This window comes from Mastomys coucha, unplaced genomic scaffold (assembly GCF_008632895.1).
Source record: "Mastomys coucha isolate ucsf_1 unplaced genomic scaffold, UCSF_Mcou_1 pScaffold15, whole genome shotgun sequence".
Classification (NCBI taxonomy): Eukaryota; Metazoa; Chordata; class Mammalia; order Rodentia; family Muridae; genus Mastomys; species Mastomys coucha.
Window position 1 is genome coordinate 128988380 of NW_022196897.1, and position 21425 is coordinate 129009804.

Genomic DNA, 21425 nt, shown 5'->3' on the forward strand with positions numbered 1-21425 from the left:
AGAGAGGAAGGAAGGAAGGAAGGAAGGAAGGAAGGAAGGAAGGAAGGAAGGAAGAAAGGAAATGAAAATATACAGTTTACACATTTGAACATTAAATGTGCATTTTGCATATAAGACTATATTCCCAGATTCTATGACTTAAATGTGAGTTTCGTGGGAAAAGCTAATATGAGCTCATCCTTCAAAAGCCCTGTATTGTGAGATGGCCCTGAAAGGGAGGCAGCCTGGAGGTCTGAAAATGAGCTTCATTAGGAGAGCTGGTAGCACCATGAGCATGCTTGGAGCCTGCAGTGACAGACAGACCCTTCAGTTCCTAAGAACAGAGCAGATTTCTAACTCTTGCAAGTTTTCATAGGGCTGAGCAAGCTCCATACTACATGGTCTAGCCTGAGCTATGTGTCAAGTTGTATGGGGGCAAGAACTAAGTAGGACCATAAATTTACCTTGAGGTAAATTTACCTCCACCCCAATGAAAAAGCTGAAGGGGGTGGGTTGGGCCTGATTTCAGAGAGGGGGCATGGCTAAAGGGTCTGTAATCTAATAGCAGAAAGCTAAAAAGTAATAATCATTATAAGCTTAAAAAAGTTTAAATTATGATAATCATACAATCCCTAGTATACTCAAATTCATGATGATTTCTCTTCAAGAGGAAAAATAGTTTTAAGTTTCTACTTCTTTCCAATGGTTGTTAAGCACCACTGCATTAAATCTAGCACATATTCAGTTGGGGCTAATAGTCCACTGTTTACAACACACCTATGATCTACACTGTGCTTCCATTTCAGTATTTGTCTGCAGTCAATCAGATGTCTTCTATCCCTATATTCTGTTTATTTTTCTAGAGTAACAATAGTAAAATATAATTAAAATATGCAAACAATACTGCTTATGATTGCTATAGCAGCAGGAGATATAAACAAGAGTGTATAATGCTATCATTTGCAAAAGAAGACTGGAGCAGAGTCTGGTGGCTCTGCTGAGCAATGCCAGCCCTCAGGAGGAGAGGCAGGATTATGTAATCTGAGGCCAGCCTAGGATACCTAGCTAACACTAGACCAACCTGAGCTACACAGCAGGACCCTATGTCCAAAATAAGTAATAAACTAAAGGAGGTTTGGAGATATCAACATTTCAATATGTTTTTATTGAAGCGATTATATCCCTTTCCCTCCTACCTTTGCTCTCTCCTGCCTTTCCTAGCTAGCCTTATTCAACATCCCCATGTCCCCACTCTCAAGTTGATAGCTTTTTTCTCTGATGATTTTTGTTATATACATACATAAATGTATTTATTATGTGTTTGCACAAAGAGATACAAATATAATCTACTGAATCTCTCTCTCTCTCTCTCTCTCTCTCTCTCTCTCTCTCTCTCTCTCTCTCTCTCTCTCTCTCTCTCTCTCTCTCTCTCTCATGTGTGTGTGTGTGTGTGGTTTTCAAGGCTGACCACTCGGTATTAGACAACCTGAGAAAGGCTAATTCTCCTCTCTGTGGCCTTTAATCGCCTGTAGTTCTTTGTCTATGGTGACACACCATGAAATTTTCCCCCTTCCACATTAACACATCTATTGATATTGCTGTTATTCCAGTCTTGTTTATGCAGCAATTTCTCTGAGAGAGTGTTTCACAGGAGATTTCCTGGTGTGCTGGTTCTTGCAATCTTTCTGCCCTCTGTTCTGCAGTATTCCCTGAGCCAGAGACAAAGGGGGTGTGATGTAAACGTATCCAGTGGGGTGTGCCCCTGTAATCTGCTGGCTTCTGTGTTGTGTCCAGTTGTGATTTTCTGGCATGGTCTCCTCTTGCCTGTAAAGAGTCTTCTTTAGTGAGGGGCAGTAGCTACGCTCATCTGTGTCTATAAGGCTGAGATTTAGAACACAGTAAGGAATTATGCTGGTCTAGCAGAAAGGCTTTGCCACTTTGATATCAACTTTTAATTGAATAAAAGCATGAGTAATGAAAAATTAAATGTCAAGTACTTGATGATTTGAAATCTCTGGGGTCATGCTTATATTGTTCTGTCTAATTCTAAAAGTAAATCCCTATATTTTTAATAATTTTGTTAATGCACAGAACGTAAGCAAGCTCTGCCTGATAGCTCTCAAAATGTTGACTATATTGAAATCAACAAAACAGACGATTCCTAAACCTCCCATATAACCAGTGGTTTTCAAAACGAAGCTCCCGTCCACACCCATGCACCAACCTCAATGACTGGAATATTGAACAAGTGTTACAGACCAACACAGCACCTGACTGTTGGCGCAGGGGAGGGGTCCCTTCTAAACAGAAGATAGTCAGCTCACTTAACACATTAAGGAAGGAGAGAGTTCCAAATGAATAAAAACAGTGGGAGACCAGGCACCAGTGGAGATGCCTGCAGCACAGTGCAAACAGAGCACCAAGGCCACAAGAGTATTCTTGGGTCTGTTGTGGCCACAACTTGGCTGGCTTAAAGCAGCACATTCTCTCACAGTCCTGAGGGCCATATATAAAGCTTATACAAAGTCAAGCTATGATCAGTGTGGTCACTCTAGAAAGCGAGCCTGACCCATGCCTTCTCTGGCTTCTGTAGCAGCTGGCCACCCTGAGCATTGTTTGGCCTACAGAGTTGCTCCCGTCCCAGACCCTATCTTTACATTCCCTTCCAATGTCTCTGTATCTGTCTCTTCACCTGGCTTCAGAAGAATAGCAACCATTGGAATTAGAATTCGTACTATCCAGCAAAGAGACTAGTTCTGGGTCATTTTCATTAGAGGCGGGAAGAACATGCGCTTCTGTATCAGACTTATAGTCACAACCTATCTGTGGGCTTCGCTGAGACTCAGCCCCTACAGGCAAGTTCTACAAAGAGCAGCCTAGCCACTCACATCCTTTTTATCTTTATCCAGAAAGAGAGAGAGAGAGAGAGAGAGAGAGAGAGAGAGAGAGAGAGAAAGGGAGGAAGGAAGGAAGGAAAGAAGAGAGAAAGGGGAGAGAAGGGGGAGAGAGAAAGGAAGAAGAGAGGAAGGGAAGGAAGAAGGAAGAAGAAAGGGAGGAAGGAAGGAAGGAGAAAGGAAGGGAAGAAGGAAGAAGAAAGGGACGAAGGAAGGAAGGAGAAAGGAAGGGAAGAAGGAAGAAGAAAGGGACGAAGGAAGGAAGGAAGAAGAGAGGAAGAGAGGAAGGGAGGAAGGAAGGAAGGAAGTAAAGAAGAAGAGAGGAAGGGAGGAAGGAAGAAGAAAGGGAGAAGGAGGGAAGGAAGGAAAGGAAGGAAGGAAGGAAAGAAGGAAGAAAAGTTAGATAATAATATAGCCACATCCATTTGTGTATCACAGGTGATTCTTTTCCCACAATAAAGGCAGATGTGAGACAGGCCCTCATTTACTATAAGGCCCTTAGAAACAAGGTAACCTCTAAGCTAGAGAGAAACTGAAAGTAAACAATGAACAACCTTGATGAAGTTAGAAGCCAGTACTTGTACTTGACCATGACAGCTCTAGAGATGAAGAACAATCTGGGAATGGAATCCAACACTGAAAAGAAATGTACAATAGAATTAAGAAAACACACACGGTACACATGCACACAGAAACACACGAGACACGTACATTTCCATACATACTTATGTACACACAAAGACACGTACACAGAGACACACTCACATACACATACAGACACACACAGAACCACACACACATACACACAGAGAAAGCCACATACATACATATACACACAGAGCCCCACACATGCACATATACATACAAAGAAGAGAACTTCATACACACAGAGAGAGACACACACAAGAATACACACACACACACACACACACACACACACAAAATAGGAACAAACAAAGGGTTTTTGCAGGGCACAAGAACAGGATGCTCTGTGATGCAGAATGAAAGAAACAGGGGGCAGAGAGTGAGTCATTGGCCTCTGTGGTTCAAACAAGGTCTTGGATTCTAGACAGCCTAAGAAGACTCTGGGATGAAATTGTATGAGAGCTTTTGAAGCCCCGGAGGTCAGACACTCTTTCCTCCTGGTTCTTAAAAGTGATGAGAACACTGGTGGTCACAGGTATGTCAGCAAATGGCAGAAGTCAGGAGCCTGCCATCCGTGAAGAGTCTAGACCTGAACGCTTGCCTCCCAGGAGAGTCTGTCTAATTCACCTGCTAGAACCCAGAGGGGGATGGTGTGATTAATGTGGGTCTGATATTCCATCTTGTAGCAACTTAATAAAGTATGTGCACAGCCTCCAAACGAAGCTGTAATCACTTTTCCATAGTTTATGAATTATGAAGTTGGATTCCCATCAGCAAATGCCGTCAAAGTTTTTGGCATCAAAACCAATTAAAATGATGAATCGCTGTGAAAGGAAACGGGAGCACATTTAATCTTTCTCCAGAACAGTTGGGGATCACTTCTCTTCTTTTTTGGCCACATTTCACGTTAGCAGGGAACATAAAATCGGTCTCATTCAAAGGTAAGTCTCAACTTCTTCATCAAAGGGAACAGATGCCCTTAGCGTTTGCTCGGCTGTAAACACTGCCATGTTTACAGGCTGCCTTGTGCTTCCTTCCCACTCATCTCCCAAGGTCACAACCTTCTATTCTCGTGTTCTCTTAGCAAGGTTGTCCTTCCAAGAGAATCATGAAAGCTGAGATTAACTGTGCAAAATACAAAGACAGCCGAGAGAAGACTGTAGGCACATCTTTGATTTATTATGGATATGAGAGTAGGCAGTCAAAGCCCAGAGGGCCCCCACTATCTGTCCTCATCCTGTGGTCATGTTCACATTTTAGGTCCTGATGGTCCTGCTCTGCACAGTGAGCTATCAGGGCCGAGCATGGTCATGTGGGCTCAAGCACTTTTTTCTCTCCCTTTTATCATCAGAATGCCCTGCAAATGCCATTCAGTATGTGGGAGAGTGAACATGTCTGACTCAAAAGGAGTCAGTTCTAGCACTCTCCAGCTGCCTGCAGCTGGAAAGCCTTGAGCTGAGCCTCTATTTTCTGACCTGTGAAATGGAGGTTACAATGTTCAAGTCTCAAACTTGTTCAAAGTGAGGCTCAGGTGAGATAGCTTTGGGCAGAAGTGTACACAGGGATATTCACATACGATACATACACGTGTGCATATCACAGCAACAGATCCCGGCTGATATATTTATATCCACATAGCTGTGTTTTTGACAGGCGAATAGAAACATGTTGTATAAAATGTGTTTAAGATGAAAATCCTAATAAATGATACTTACTCAGGACACCCCCTTGAAAGAGGTGATTCAGCTATCGGTGAACTCATCTTTGCTATTTTTAAGGCCAAAAACGAGGCTGGGGGTGGGGGGCAGAGAGGCAAGTGACATTGAAGTCGTATAATCATTGAGATGGGGAAGGCATAAACTAGTCACTCCATCTCTCCTGGGGCATCCACATTCAAAAGTAGTGTCCTTGACCTCGCCTGCCACTCAAAGCAAACAGAACTCCTACCAACGGGCCAAGCTAGCGACATCTACGGCGTGGAAGAAAACCCAATTAGAAAGAAGGGTACACAAATTGACTCATACCTCGCCACCTTGACAAGACAAATTGAGGCCGTGGCTGCTCCATCACCTTGCAGTTCTTCTCCCTGAGCTGAGTCTCGCTGTCTTGGTGTTTAATTTACGTAGTTGCTGACGTAAGGTTTTGTGGAACTGTGAGAACCAGCCAAGAACTGCCTCCCGAGCCAGCTCCTCGCTGCCACGGCACCATGCAGCCTGCCAGTTCCTGAGCTGCGGGAACATTCTGCTCAGTCCCTGACTTCTCTCCTTCTGTCCCAAAGCGGCAGGGCGTCTCCGAAGCCATCCTCGGTGATCCTCTCTACCTCTCTCAAGAAGTTACCAAGGCCAAATACGGCCTTTCAGAATCCTGTGTGTCTTCATTTTCGTCAACCTCAGATTAACGAGGGCTTCTGTAAGACCTCTTCCTGGCGAAGAGCACAGAAGCCACGCTAGCTTGCCACACTGCAGCAAGCAAGCTACTTGCTTTCTGGTTTCACAATAAATTTCACTTCTGGTGTTAGAGAATGTAAGGTATGCAATGCTTTTGTGGAAGGTGGGAGAATCCATTCACAACACAAGCACTGCCTACAAGTAGTTCGTGCCACAGCTCACTTAAAGTCAAATTGGTCATCCTGAGTGACGCAGATTTCAGCAACAAAGGCCCCTGGGAAATAAAGCAGGCACAGGCTGGGAGAATGGACTATTCTAGAACTGTCACCCAGGTGAATAGATCAGGGCTCAGATCCTGTGAACTCAAAATTGCTTTGGGCCCCACGGGACGTGTTTTCATGCTGTCTAAGCACAGAGTCACAACATCCTACAGGTACCCATGTGCACTTCGTCTGATAGAATCTAAATTACAGCTCTTTGTACCAACTTCAGTTTGTCTACATCTTTTGTTAAAGTCCTGAAAACATATCACAGAAATGAGGCAGGATTCAGGGAAAGCATGCATTGAGATATGGAGATTATTTTTCAATGTTTTTTAAGGCAAGGTCTCACTATATGCCCCAGGCTGGACTTGAACTTACAAGTCTCTGTCTCAGCCTCCTGAGTACTGAGGTTATAGGGCTGCATCACCACACCCAACAAATGTAAACACATTTTAAAGGGACGATTTTAACTCCTGTTGCTACTAGTGCAACTTGGTATTTTCCCTGTAATTAGATGTGATTTAAAATGTTAGCAGAAACTTTATTTTAAACAAGAAAGGGCAAAAGTAATTTAGATCTTGGTGTCCAAAGTGCATTTACTAGCAGAACACCCTTCACAATGAACTTATACTATCATTATCCTCATCTCCATCACCATCACCATCATCATCATTACTTCACAGAACCAATCCCCACAAAAGCCCTCCCTGCCATACACAGTAAACCCAAAGCCATTGCACTGGAAAAAAAGATCTATCTTCACTCAGAGTTTAAGAAGGCAAACAGCCTGTGGTGGAAAACATAGTGGACAGTGGAGTGCCTGGTTACATAGAGAGCTGGTCAAATCTCTTCAATTAAACCTCTCTAGGAATTCCTTCAAAGACATGCTCGGAGTTGTGTCTCCTAGGTGACTCCAAATACAGTCAAATAAGATAAACCATCGCAGAGGCTCTTCTACGGAAAGCGGAGGGGGAAACACCAACAGAAAGCTGCCCCCGGTCAGATGCTCTTTTGTTGGGGTTGTGGGAGTGGTACAGGGTTCACTAGTCATGGGAATGGTATTTCACAAGACATGTTCCCCTCTCCTCCATAGGCCTTCTAGCAAAAGGAGGAACGCTACGGCTGGTTTCCCTTTGAGGAAATTGTGGCACCTTGCTACACCTAGCAGCTGTTGTGCTGAGTAGGAATATAGAGGAAATAAGGATGAGATACCGGGTCCTTCCATACACTGTTGACAAGGAGGAAAGAGGTGGGCTTCAGCTTTTATGGAATAGGAATGAGAGGCTCTCTTACTACCCTGAAGGGCCCGGTTCAGTATTTGCATTTCCTTTGTTTTATTTTTATTTGTAATTCTATATGCACATGAGTACAGTGACTTCAGAGGCCAGAAAAGGGTGTGTCAGATGCTCCTGAAGTAGAGCTAGAGATGGTAATGAGTCACCTGTTGTCATAGGGGCTGGGAACCTAGCCCAGGTCCCCTGCAAGAGCTGGACGGACTCTTAATCACTGTGCATCTTCCCATACCCCAGTATTTATGTTTGTAAAAGTCCTCCAGGTGCTTTTCTTGAAATTTTGATTATGAGCTGAGCTTTTAATGACTGAGCCATCTCTCCAGCCCTGGGTGATTTTTCTCATGAAGCCTGAGCTAGGAATCCCTGCCAACTGGTAACTAACAACTCAAATAAAAATTCCACAACCATAGTTAACACCCTGAGGGTTAGTAAAATAAACAGCTGAGCGAAGGGCTTGTTACTGGTTAATTGTGAATTAACCAATATGTAAATAATATCTGAACAATATCTGAAAAGTATTGGGTTCATCATGAATGTATGTCACAAAAGCAATGGACTATATTAATGTGTGAACGGGTGGGGACCCCTGAAGACCAACAGCCTACAGGATGAAAAAGATTGAAGCCATTGTGTCATAAATGCCAAGCAGCTCTGTGGAGAGTTCAGGGCATACTATCTTTTCCATTTCTTTCTAAATGTCTCACGTAGATAGGTAATTTCAGAGCCACATTTAAAGCTGACTCAGCGGATAACTGGAGAAGCCAGAACTATGCATTTCTTCATTACCTTCTTCCAACATTTCCCAGCCATCCGTCAGTCATAACTGCAATTTTGTGACATTAAATAGGTGTAATTTAAAGGGAAACTACAAATCACTATTTCAAATAGAAAAGCAACCCTGACACAGTGGGGCTGACTGTAAATGCCACCAGGGCAACCAAAGCCAATGCTTGCCTCTGTTAGACAGGAAGGTTACCAAGTTTGGGGAAGTGTTAACGAAGGAAGCACTTAGCAGAGACTTTGTCACATAATAAGGATGAAGGGGTGTTTTTAAAGGAGCTACGTCCTTCCCTAGAATGTCAGATTATTTAAAGTGGGGAGTGGGCCCACAGCTAAGCATCGGCATTAGTCAGCTTCCTGTTACTATAACTGATACCTGACATAATCAACTTAAAGAGAGGCACATGGCTCTAGAGGTTTCTGACAGTTCCTTTGGAGCCTATGTGGAGGAGGCACATCTAAACTCTTCACCTCACTGACTGGAAGTGAAAGAGAAGGAGGGAGCAGGGTCCTACAGTGCTCCTTACGGACATGCCTGGGACTTTCGGGAGGCACCACTTGTTAAAGATTCCCACTGCCTTCTGAAAGTAACACAAGCTGCGGGCCAGGCTTTCATCAGATTCACACTAGTGCATGTTCTAGAGGTCATACGCACACTAGTGTGCATTCTAGAAATACTACAATGGCAGTTTATAAGACTCCATCCCCAGACAATGAGTTTCAAACTCTACTTAAGAACCCAGGGGCCATCTACGATGCTGAAGAGCTTCCAGGGATGAAAAAGGGGGGCCAGGGACACCCGAGATTTCACCTTCTGAGATATTCAGACACCACTATTATTTGTCTCATCTAGAGTCCAGCCTTAGGTTTTTTCCCTGGTTTAATTATGTGTATGCATGCATATTTGCGTGAGACTTTGTGCAGGTGAGTGTAATCACCCACAGAGGCCAGAAGAGGTTATCAGTAGCTCTGGGGCCGGAGTCGCAGTTGACCAACGTGAGTGTTGGGAATCGACCTTCAGTCCTCTTTGAGAGAGGTACTTGTTCTTAAATGCTGAGCCATCTCTTCATTCCAAAATTTAATTTAAAAAAAAAAAATCCTACTTCCATACAGAATGGTACAACCAGAGGACAAAGAAACTAGTTTAGAAAGCAAGAGAGCTTCCTTGTTGGGAGCCTGCTTGTCATGTTAGGCCCAAAAGGTATTCTATCAACCTCAGATGAAAGAATTCACTAAATAAACCCATGCTGTTAAAGAACAATGAATCAACCTAGCAAAGGAAAAGACATGTGTCCCCAGCTCTTTACCCCAGCTCTTGTAAAGCGTGTCTTGTTGTAAGGGGGGCTAACTTATCAGCTCAATTTATCCGCTTAGATTAAAACAGAATGACAATTGGGTTTAAAGAGAATGATCTGTTGCTGCTCTGCAGAGTAAAGATACTAAGCTGGTTTTTGTTTCTTCATTTGGTGGAGATCCAGTCTTCTCTTCTAAGCAGTGCACTAGGAACTGATGGTTATGATTCCAACATGAAGAAATCAGGATTGTAGTAGAAGAAGGGGAGGCCCAGGAGCTAGACTTCTCCCTCCCAATTCTTGCTCTCTCCCTCATCCTCTTTGTGACCTCTGGCTGCCGGTCAGCTTCCCTGTGCCTCAGTGTGTGTATGCTCACGGCACACGAGTGATGTTGAGTATTGTGTAAGTAAGAGCATCATGAAGAGAAACCATTGCACGCAGAACATCTGAAATCGTAGCATAGCACTGTGTATTACTTGCTATTGTTATGACAAGCAGAGTTTACACTAGGAAGTTATGCAGTGAGAACCAAGTCTTCCAGACACCATGCCTCTCTGCAGAGCCAAACACTCCAGCCTTTGCCTTTGTGCTTCTTTGCATTCTATATATTCTAAATATTTTATGAACTTATTATAAAGTATATGCCTCTCATCCACATAAATGAAAGCTCATTACACATTCTACTGTGCACACTGCCATCTTAACTTAACGATAGTTCTTGGGGAGGAGCTTATTGTAAGTCTTGTACTTCGTCCTTTGCCAGAGGGACAGAGTTTTGCAACTTAGTGAACTATACTTTATTTAATTTATCCCCAATATTGATTATTTGGGATACTTTTAGTCTTTTAAATATTACACTAATAAATGTCTTCAATAATTCAAATGTGTAATGTGCAATTAAATATATAATTCACATAGGTACACATGCAAACATGCAAGTGTACTTTTAGATTACAGTCTTAGGGATGGGCTCATTAGGTCAAATAGTTCATTTTTTATTTTGATAGAGATTGCCAATTTTCTTTTCAAAGAAATTGCACCAAGTTGTATAACCAACAAACACTCAAGACCTTTAAGGTCTTATTTTAAATACTTAAAACACAGAGTAACCATGTTTCTTTGTTTATTTCTTTGTTACGCTATAACAAAATAGCTCAGGCTGAGTAACTTATATGCAACAGAGGTTAATTTGTAGTTCTGAAAGCTGCAAGCTCACGATCATGGGGCCAGCACACCCAGTGTCTGCAATGACCTGGTCTGCATTATTAGTGCTCTCTTAGACCATTCTCCCATGGTGAGTGAAAATAAGGGCACTAATCCCACTTGCAAGGGCATCACCCTTATGTCCCCAGTCACTTAAAAAAAACACTCTAACCAACACATTGGAAATCTCATTTCAATATATGATTGCTTAAGAAACACTGAAAGAGGCTAGCAAATGGATCATAGTTGTCAAATATTAAAATTACATGATTGACAACCTCATAGAAACTGCTCATACCACTATGACTTTCACTCCACATATAGAAGAGGAAAGATTTCAAACAAGGCTCTGACTCTAAGTAATGTTCAGGATGCTGGAGAAAAGCTAGACTTCATTAAGTTTTACTTAATATAGGCATATCGGGAAGGATTTGCTCAGTTCAAGGTGGTAACTACTGAAAACAAAGTTAGTTACTTTTCCCCGCCTGAGTCTTAAAGCCAGTCTTGGAATGGACTTTGGAAGGTGACTTCCTATGACTTGCAGCTTCTCAAGGTCATCCCCAGGAACACAGGCTTGTATGGCAGAACTGAGAGCACTCGGGTGGTATAGAGTACTGCCAAGCAAGCAAGAACCCTGAGTTCAATCCCTAGAACCCGTGTCAAAGAAAGCCAGTACAGTGGAATATGATTGCAATTCCAGTGCTGAGGAGGTGGAAGCAAGCTGAACTCTGCAGAACATTGCCCAATTTAGCCTACTTGTGAGTTCCAGGCCAGTGAGGGGGTGGGAGGAGATCCTGCCTACACACACACACAAGTTAGGCAATACCCAAGAAATACAATCCAAGCTTGTTCTCTGGCTTCCATATATACATGCATAAACATGTCCATGAATACACAAACAAGCACATACACACACACATATGTATATATATGTGTGTACATATATATACACAGAGAGAAAGAGGGGGGGAGGGAGAAGGAGAGAGACAGGCACATGAATGTGTGTGAGCTTCAGTCTATCCTGATATATGCATCACTGGCCATCTGAGCTCCAAAAACAGTGGAAGGAGTCACAGACAGTGGTCATCATAAAGGAGACTCCAAGGATACCCTTGGCTATTTCTTTGAACAACTGCCTACCCTTCTGTCAACATATGCACCACAGACTTCAGAGAAATACCTAAGGAATAAATGTTCTAATCTTTTAAAAATAATTAAGACACTGTTAGTTTAGGACACTGTGTGCTAACCTTTAGAAACTATTATCAGTACTAACATTATCATTATCTCCTCTTAGATTTAGTGCTTGACACTTCTCCCAATTCTGCTGATAAGGGTGACATCCAATCCCACAGACAGGACCTGCTCAGCTTTGGAAAGTGCAAGAAGTCCAGCCACAAGGATGTGGCTTGAAGCATGCTGGCACTCATATGTCCTCAGTACTAGGCTACATCATTATATCTAGATACATCTTAGTATCTAGAGTCTGTGTCTGTACCTAGAGAAGTCACTAGAATTTCCAAGCCATAATGAGAGGAGATATCAAATATACCATCGGAGAGCACTGTGGAGACAGAGCGTAAATGACCTTGGAAACCTCGAGCACACAAGGGACAATTGCAAACAAACCCCTGACTGAGCATTACCCTCCCCCTTTTTTTAATTTTTGAAGTGGCAGAGAAATGTTAAATTTCATTAAGTTTTACAGCCAGGCTTAATATAGACATAAATCCCCTTAATGCTGGTTTCAGTCAAAAGTGAGCTGAACATTATCGTTAAACTAGCGCATGTGGGAGACTTATTTGAGGAAAATCAAAATAGACACAGTTGGGAACGTTCAGCCATGACCATATTTGATGCAAGTAGGCGCAATAGCAAAATTCTTTAGGCAGTAATGGACTGGGCTGTTTTGTTGCTCAGTTTCCATATAGATGAGCTTTGCACTGGGGCAATATGGTTGTGGTTTAAAGTCTATCTGGGGAAGCTCATTTCTCTTTCATTAGCCCATGAACACATTGCAATTTGAGCTAATACTGTTACACAGCTCCTAGCTGGGTTATTTGGTTAAATGCCTTCAGGGAAAGTAGCAATCCAGAACAAAGGGACAAAAGTGATGTTTCTTATTCTGAATGCCTGTAGCTTGGGATTGTCTTGACAATTAACCACATGCCACCCTATACCCAAGTCACACACACCTATTGTTTGAGACATTGCTTAAGTCTTGTATTATATTTCACTGGAGACATCTTATCTTCCTGTCTGACTTCTCTGAGGTCCAGACTCCTGTAACTGCAACAATGTAGACCTATTTCTTATTGTGACTGATAGATACTCCAGCGCATACATGATGCACTTGTGTGGGACTGAAGCAACCACTCTTTGCCAGTTGATAAATTGCAAAACAAACAATTTGAAAAGGTACTCCTCTGGGCAGGTGGGTGAGAAAATGACAGGGCCTCTTCCTAAAGTGCCTCTGAGCCCATCTACAGATCCAGTCACTCCTTGGGCAAGGCGTGTCTTGCTCAACTGTGTATCAGAGCCCTAGTTTCCGAAACTACCTTCTCAGTTCTGTGGTTAAACTTTAGATTTGTTCCTTGGTGCTCAAAAACTGATCTATGCCATCCTATCAGCAGGGGGACCCAGATTACACATGCCAACTAATACTCAAGGCTAGCATGGTAAAACTGCTATTATTGTGTTGCCAGTTCTTTGGTGGTCTTGTGGGGGATTGCAGGGAGAAATAGGGGTAAATATTATATTTCATTATATACATGTGTGACACTCTGAAAAAAGAGATATTTCTTTTAAAAAAATATGATTGATACCTGAATATAGGCACTATGTGTACCATGTACCCACCTCCTCTGAGCAGTGGCTTCTGCATGCCTTCAGCCTAAGAACAAGCAGGTATTTGTTTATGAAAAGAAAGAAGAGATAAAGGTGGTGTCCCGCCCCAAAATGCCTTCAACCAATAGTGAGCTGGCCCTACTTTGTGATCTCAACAACTTGCCTATCAACCCTTCTCGGTGGGTTTGAGGCTTGAAAGGAGTAAGCCACAAATTCCTCACAATGAAATCAGATTTGTTTGTATCAGATTTCTTTCAGCAGGTTCACCCTACCTAGAGAGCACAGATATGGACCAGAGGTCCCCAAGCAAAAGGGATTACCCCAGAAGACAAGATCTGTAAGAGTTCAGAATGTGGGCTATCGGAGCCTAGAACACAAATGGCATCAAACATGGGTCAAGGTCCTACAAACTCTTCCCCAGAGAGGCTTTGCAAGCCTCAAATCACTGTTTAATTCTTCTGTTTATTGTGAATAAATTATTTGAAATGAAGGAGGGGAGTTACCTATTGCAATAAAGCTGTATATACAAACATTTTAACATGCTACAGGCCATATTACTATAACCAGAAAACAAAAAAGAAGAGCTTAAAATTATGAAATGAAACAAACACTTTACAGACAGGACCAATAAGCAGCTATGGTGCTAACTCGTAACTAACCTTTGGCAACAGTTTTGGTTTTGAGTTTGCCAAATTCTTTCTCATCAGGATAACAAGAGGTGGTGAGATTTTTTTAGATTTTTTCTTCTAAAAATCTCATGAAGTACCTCCAGGCTTCCACATTCTTGAAGGCTTAGTCCATTATCATCCTGGCGGGAAACATGGCAGTGTGCAGTTAGACATGATGCTGGAGGAGCCAAGAGTTCTACATCTTGATCCACAGGTATCAGAAGGAGTCTGTCTCTAGGCCTGGCTTGAGCTTATAAAACCTCAAAGCCCGCCTCCACAGTGACACACTTCCTCCAACAAGACCACACCCACTTCAACAAGGCATACTTCCTACTAGTGCCACTTCCTATGGCCAGGCATTCAAACACATGAGTCTATAGGGGTGTGGGCATTCCTATTCAAACCACCACTGGTGGAAACATGTTGGATGTCTGCATATTTGCTTTTCTGGAGGCTTTTCTGTGTCTGCAGTTGTCTGTTACTATCAGTGAAGAAAGGACTTTAGCAGAAGCTAACTTTAAAAGAAAGAGTCTTTGAATAATATCACTCATCCAGCTGCAAGGCCCCATGCTGCTCTGACTCCTTGCCTGATGGGCCACCTCCTGGAACAGAGGAGCATCTGGCAGCGAGAACCTTAACAACAGTGTTGGGAGAAGGCAGGCTCTGTTGTCCCCACAAAGCAGGCAGAAGCAAACTGACTGTAGCCAAGCCTCAAGACAGCATCAATCCAGACACCAAGAAGTTAAAAAGGCCTAAAGAATGAGGTAACTAAGACAATGAAACCCAAATGGTCATCACATTTATGGATAGATAAAAACGATTTGTTGCACTGTGCAAAAATGTTTTCATACTAAATACGATACCAACTCCATTCTTCTGCAGGGTGAGGGGAGGCAATTGAGAACAAGCTGCAATCCATCTGTCCTTGCATTTTATCCTTCTAGGTCAACCCCAGTCTATATTCGAAACCAGGTCTCTCCCACTCTCCGTCAGGCTACTGTCTGAAGACTAAAGGAACTTACAAAGTCTGACCAGAAATCTCTCTGGGCCCTGAGGCATTCAAGTCTAGCTTTGAGGGTAGGATGTCAATGTCAGATCCACCTTCAACCTTAAGGGCTTCAGAAACTTCACTGTAACGTAAAATCAATGAGCAGAGTTGCCCTCTGAGCTCAAGTCCCCTTTCTCCTCCCAGCCTTCACAGTGGCACTGGCCCCATCACCTGAAGTGAGCCTTTGGTCAGCCTGCACCACACAAGCATAGCTCCAATTATAGGAAATGAAAGAGGCTGTGGAAATCAGTACCTCCCTTGTTGCTTCATAACTGAGTACACATATTCACCCTCTGCACGGCGGATGTGTGGAGGGCAAACACTGACTAGAACTCTAATGATTGAACTATATAGCTAAGAGCAAAGTCTCACATCCTATGCATTCCAATATTGAGAAACTCGGTCTTTGGTTATTGAATTACTGAAAAACCTAAGAGGTATTTGTCCCCTCACTGCCTGCAATGAACTTTAAGAAGAGAAGAAAAGAGTTGTGTTAAAAAGTTTCTCCCAGAAATAACTTCTAGGGAAGGCCTGAGGTCACCCCGGACTGAGCCCAACCTTTCCTGCCTGTCTGATGACACAGGACAATTCAAGTTCTCAATGGCCACTGAGTCACCACAAGCCTGAATCACCAAATATTAAGTTATACTTACCAAACAGCTCATATTTTCTAAGGCAAGGAAACATAACAGTATATCTTATAAAGAAGTCATGAGAATGTAAACAAGTAGCTAGCTAGACCTGAAGTAGCCAGAGCATTCGATTGGACTACAGTCCTCACAACCTCTCAATATTTTCTATGACTGCCATAGAGAAAGTGCAATATAATTCAATTCAGTTTAACTTCTTGTACACAGATAATTTTATAGCAGACACATTGTCGTTCAAGCCGATCAATGATTCCATTTGCCTATAAAAGCATAAACAGAACCTTTGAAAGTATTGCTTTGTGTCCTTTCTTGCTATAAACCATTAGATTTTTTGGACCCAAAAATATACAGCCCAAGCAGAGCAATGATTTGCCTTCCTTAATGTTCAGTGTAGACTCTTACTCAAGGAATTAAGGATTAGTCATCGAATTCATTATAAACATCAACAAAATTACCAGGTTTGTTAAGCCACCATCTGTTTTGATGTTGGAAGACAAATCTAACCCCAGGCAATGCAGGGTCTTTCTTCTTTTTATAAAAGGATCCACAGGGTTCAAGGCTTTTTAGTCTCAAGCTTTTTCAAAATCTCTCAGGCCTTCCTTCTAATCCATACCTATTTTAGGATAGCTTCTTCTCCAGTGCCAGGAATGGAAGCCAAGAGACCTCAAGCCTAACTGGAATATATGTGCCAGAGTAGACAGTTTACCAAATCAGTCATTTAGGTAGCAAGCACAGGAGTGATTATTACTCTTACAGAAAATGGGGTTTGGTCCCCAGCATCCAAATCAAACTCCCAACTGCCTATAATTCTAGGTCCTCTGGCCTCAGTGGGTACCTGCACACATGCTGTGTGCATCAACTCACTGGAGCATACACAGGGTTAAGGAAAAGGTAGGAATCATGGTCCTAGCTCATGCCATGGTCCCCAAGGTCTTCCTCAACACTGTCTTTCTTATGGACCTCACTTGTCAGTTCATGAAGCTCTTGCTCAAACCCTGAGTCCTCATTGTCCTGACCACCAGAACTTCCTAGCTAGCTGGTCATCAGCAATCTCAGCCTCCCACAGAATATTCTGCTATTTCTTTCTCTGAGATGGGGGGTCAGTGAGGTACAGGGCAGGACTACTACAGGACTATAAGATGAGGTGCTTCACAGAAACTTGTCTGATCTGTAATCCATGCCCCTGTGATAGAATGAGTCAAGACGCAGGTCAAGTTGCCATCCTAGTCTGCACCCATCCCCCAAGCTCATAAAAAAGAGGCAGCCCTTGGGACTCCCTCCAAGGACCTCACAAGTGCTACTTATGCTGAATGTTGTAGCTAGCTCACACTAAACCATAAAATCTTGATCACTTCTACAGAGAAACCAACCAGACTTAGTAAATGCATTTCAAGATCTATTGCTTAAGTCTCAATCTCAACTCTGAAGCCCAAAAGAAAAGAAAAAATTATATATATCTATATTTATTTTTATATTTTTTATAAATATATATTTATACATTTATAAAAATTATTAAAATGTATTAATATATAAATATACATATTTACATATTTAGATTATATATAGACATACTTCAGTATTCCTGCCCAGTCCTACTCACTCCATCTCTGAAAACTTCAAAGAAGGTTAAGAACAACAATATGCTTTAGGAAGACAAATAAGTTATTTCAAAATAACTTTCTCTTTTAAAAAAATAAACTGAAATACACATATTTCAAAGAAACTCAAGAAAGGAGAATGTCAAATCTGAGAAAGCATGTGGCCCTAGACAAAGACTGTCGATCACACACAGACTGAAGCTTTGCAGGCAAATGCAGCCTCTGTGTGCTTGAGCCTGATTTTGGCTGTACATGGAGGCCGGGTCCCGGGGACTTACTCATCATGGTGGTCAGTGCTGATGGAGGCCTCTCTCTGAAGACCTGGAGTTGGACGACATGTTCATCACTTTTCTCATTACTGGGATAAAAGCAACATAAGGAAGAAAGGGGATGTTAGGGGTTACAGTCTGAAGAAATAGTCTGTTGTGGGGATGAAGGTATGCTGGTGACTACGGCTCATTGTGACAAAAGGTTCATGAGGCACCTGGTCATATTACAACCACAGTCAGGAAGCAGAGGGACATGAAGGATGCTAATTAGTTTACTTTCTCATTTTTTCTTTTTTATCCAGTCCAGAACCCTTAGCCAAAGCTGAGGTAGATGACCCATCCTCAACTAAATTTCTCTGGAAATGCCCTAATAAAGACAGCTACATGTTTGCCTCCTAGGCAACTCTAAATCCATTCAAGTTCACAATGGAGATTAAGCATCACAGATAATGACATAGATTCTGGGGGTTGGGGGGAAGGGCGATAGACACGTAAAAGGCTCACAGGGCCAAGTTAGAGGATACTCAGACTAATAGTTATTTAAATTAATTAATACAATTTGAGTATCCCTCATCTGAAATGCATGAGAACACACAGTATTTGGGATTGAGGTTTTTTTACTTAAGAATAGTTACATACCTATGAGATATTTGGGAGATGGAACCCAAGTCTACACATGAAAATCACTGATGTTTTATATATACCTTGAGAGTTTATAATAAGATGATTTGATATATTATTAGCATATCTATACTTTAGCCATGAGGTCAGATGTGGGATTTGTTTCTACTTTTGACGTGTCCCCAGTTTTCAAATAGTTTCCTACATTGGAATTACACATTTCCCAGTTGGAGATCCTGGGTGCTCAGGCTGTGCTACAGTTCTGATCACTATAACCAGTGGTGGCTAGCAGCTCTTCGTCACCTAACAAGTCAAACAGAAGTAACTGGAATTAGTCAGTATCCTGCCGAAAGCATGACAACACCGAAACATTAGCTTTTCAAATGAGAGTGTGTTACATACCAAAGGATTTTTACTTCGTAAAGGAGCACATAAAACCTCTTAAAATGTCTCAGGACTATGGAATCAAGGAAACACTGAAGACAGAAGGAAGATCTCTTTCCTAACCCAGTGTGAATCAAGCCTTCTGGAGTTTTCCTTTAAAACTCAAAAAGGAAGAAACGATGGAGAAAAGAATTTCCACAGACCAGCCTTCCTGGGAAGGCAGGGAAGGCAATGGGAATGGACTGGATTATTCACTCAATAACAGTAGGCACCTCACAGCATAGGCCATGAGTAAAATCAAACTAAACAAAAACCTAAGGACAGTATAAAATCACTTAGAGATGACTGGATAGAGTCTGGGTTAGTTGATATGGCAAATGTCTCACAATGGAAAAAGGAAGTTATAGGAAGGCAGAATTTCATACTCCTCTCATGGGACTCAAGAGCACATGAGTATGAGAATGTACAATTACATGTTTAGTTGTTCAACCTTTGATTGATGTTTCTTCCTCCAACCAGGCTCTAAGAGCATAAGGGCAGGGATGGCAGCACTGAGTGGCATCCTTATCTAAGTATCTGGCATACGTTGAACTATTCATGGTCTTTATAAAGACAATAAATGAGATGAACTGTGCTCAATGTGGGGGGATGAGAAAAACCTTAACACACTGAGAGGAGAGGAGACAAGACTTAAATGAGTCGTCAGTTCTAAAGTAGCCTTATGCAAGGGAGCCTTCAGCAGAGAGCACCCTTAAACACTAAAAATGCTGCCTCACTCGTGACTCAAGAAATAAAGCGTTCTGACCACCTGTGAACAACAGAATCAAAGACACTTAGCCTAAGCCCTGGATTCTAGGTGGAGCTTCCTAACACACAAGGGTTATCCCAACTTAAAATTAAGCTAGACCTGGAGAACACAGGGCTCCCATTTGCCAAGCCTTTTAGGGCTTGAAATAGGGGGACACCAGCTCTGTCACCATTTTGAAAATGCCTGCCCTTGCAAAATGCAATGTATGCAAATGCATAATCATATATTATAAATAAAAACATATGCAAAATACAATGATGCGGAGCACCAGCACCCCCTCGAGGGAGGAATTCTAAGATGGTGTGTTCAGAGCATCAGCCCGCCTTACATGTTTGCAGCTTTACTGACCTGAGATACCTTTACTGTGTCTTTCAGAACTCTGATGCAAGTTATGACTTCAGCAGCAATGACCCCTATCCATACCCTCGATACACAGATGACTGGTTCAACAGGTAAACTGAATCTCAAGACCATCTTGCTCTTAGCCTCTGGAGTTTATTTTGCTCTGTTTAGAGCTGGGGTGTCATAGACCAGCACTGGGCACTGTAATGCATCGTCTTCTTCACAGTGGCTTCGTTTCTAAATCCTTGGCACTTTAGCATTGCAGTGCCCCTCAAGCACCATCTTTTGATTATCTTGTTCTCTTGAAATAGAAATTGTTTTCCAGTCCAACCTATTACAGATAAGGAGGGGAAAAAAACAGAAACAAGAAAGCTTTTATCACATTACCATACAGTGATTTAAGAGTTCACTCGTTCTACCAAAGCTATTCCAGAGAAACTTTTGTTGTTGTTTTGAAACAGGGTCTCACTGTCTTGGCTTTCATGGAGCTCACTGTGTAGACCAGGTTGGCCTCAAACTCATTCTACCTGCCTCTGCCTCCCTAGTGCTAAGATTAAAGGCGTGTGCCACCACACCCAGCTAGATTCCAGGAATTACCAGTGGGTCTGTGTTGACATATCTTTAAAACTATTTCTGCTGTAACATCCTAGCAGCCTTGGGTCGTCCTCTCCACAGACGTGTGATTGACAGAGGCTTGAACTACAGGCCAACATGGTCCATCTGAAGGGACCATCTTTCTCCATCCTATTTTGCTACTAAACACATAAATGTGTTTGTTTGGTTTTTTTTCTTTAGGTAAATATCTTGCTACCATGGTTAGCTGCACATGAGTAATATTCAGAATTTTATGTTTTGGGGATTGCTCCAAGGAAAAAAATTATTTTGTTTCAAACCTGGTGCCTAGGAAAAGTTTGCTCAGTGGGAACTAAATCACAGTTAAAAGTGAAGAACTGCAGAGTAGGGTGACCAACAGGGACAGTGGTCTCCATGTAGTTCAAAAAGGTGGAGAAGAGGGTTTAAAGTATTCCCATCAAAGTGAAATGGTTAAATGTTTGCAAAGAAAGTGATGTTAAACCCAATTGAAATGTGATATACTGAAATGTCACATGGTAATAGTAATGTGTACATTTTGTGTATCGGTTAAAAAAAACTAATTTAAATTTTAAAGTAAATTAAGCCATAAATAAATCAGCTGCTTCCATATTATCCCTGCCCTTGGGTAAAGATCATAAAAGCACATGAATTTCAGTTCACAGCACAGAAGCACACCAGGCACAGAACACTTTCTCCATTGCTTTTGCTTCTAGCCTATAGACGAAGCAGAAGTTGTCTCCTTCAGTTATTGATAGGGATAGGTTAATAAAGGCTGAATGGCTTCCCTGGTCAAACAAACCAGTTTCAGTCAATAGTAGACCATGCTTTACAGTACTTTAAAATCCAAATAATTCATGCTTT

The 21425-nt window shown here is 42.1% G+C and overlaps 1 protein-coding gene across 3 annotated transcripts in view; it reads left to right on the plus strand.

Annotated features, from left to right (window-relative positions):
• Pcsk2 (proprotein convertase subtilisin/kexin type 2) overlaps positions 1–21425 on the plus strand; it is a 268460-nt gene that overhangs the window by 180092 nt on the left and 66943 nt on the right. For all 3 annotated transcript variants that reach the window (XM_031372085.1, XM_031372086.1, XM_031372087.1), the window contains one exon: positions 20004–20080. In XM_031372085.1, coding sequence (XP_031227945.1) covers positions 20004–20080 — 77 coding nt within the window. The remainder of the gene's footprint in view (positions 1–20003; positions 20081–21425) is intronic.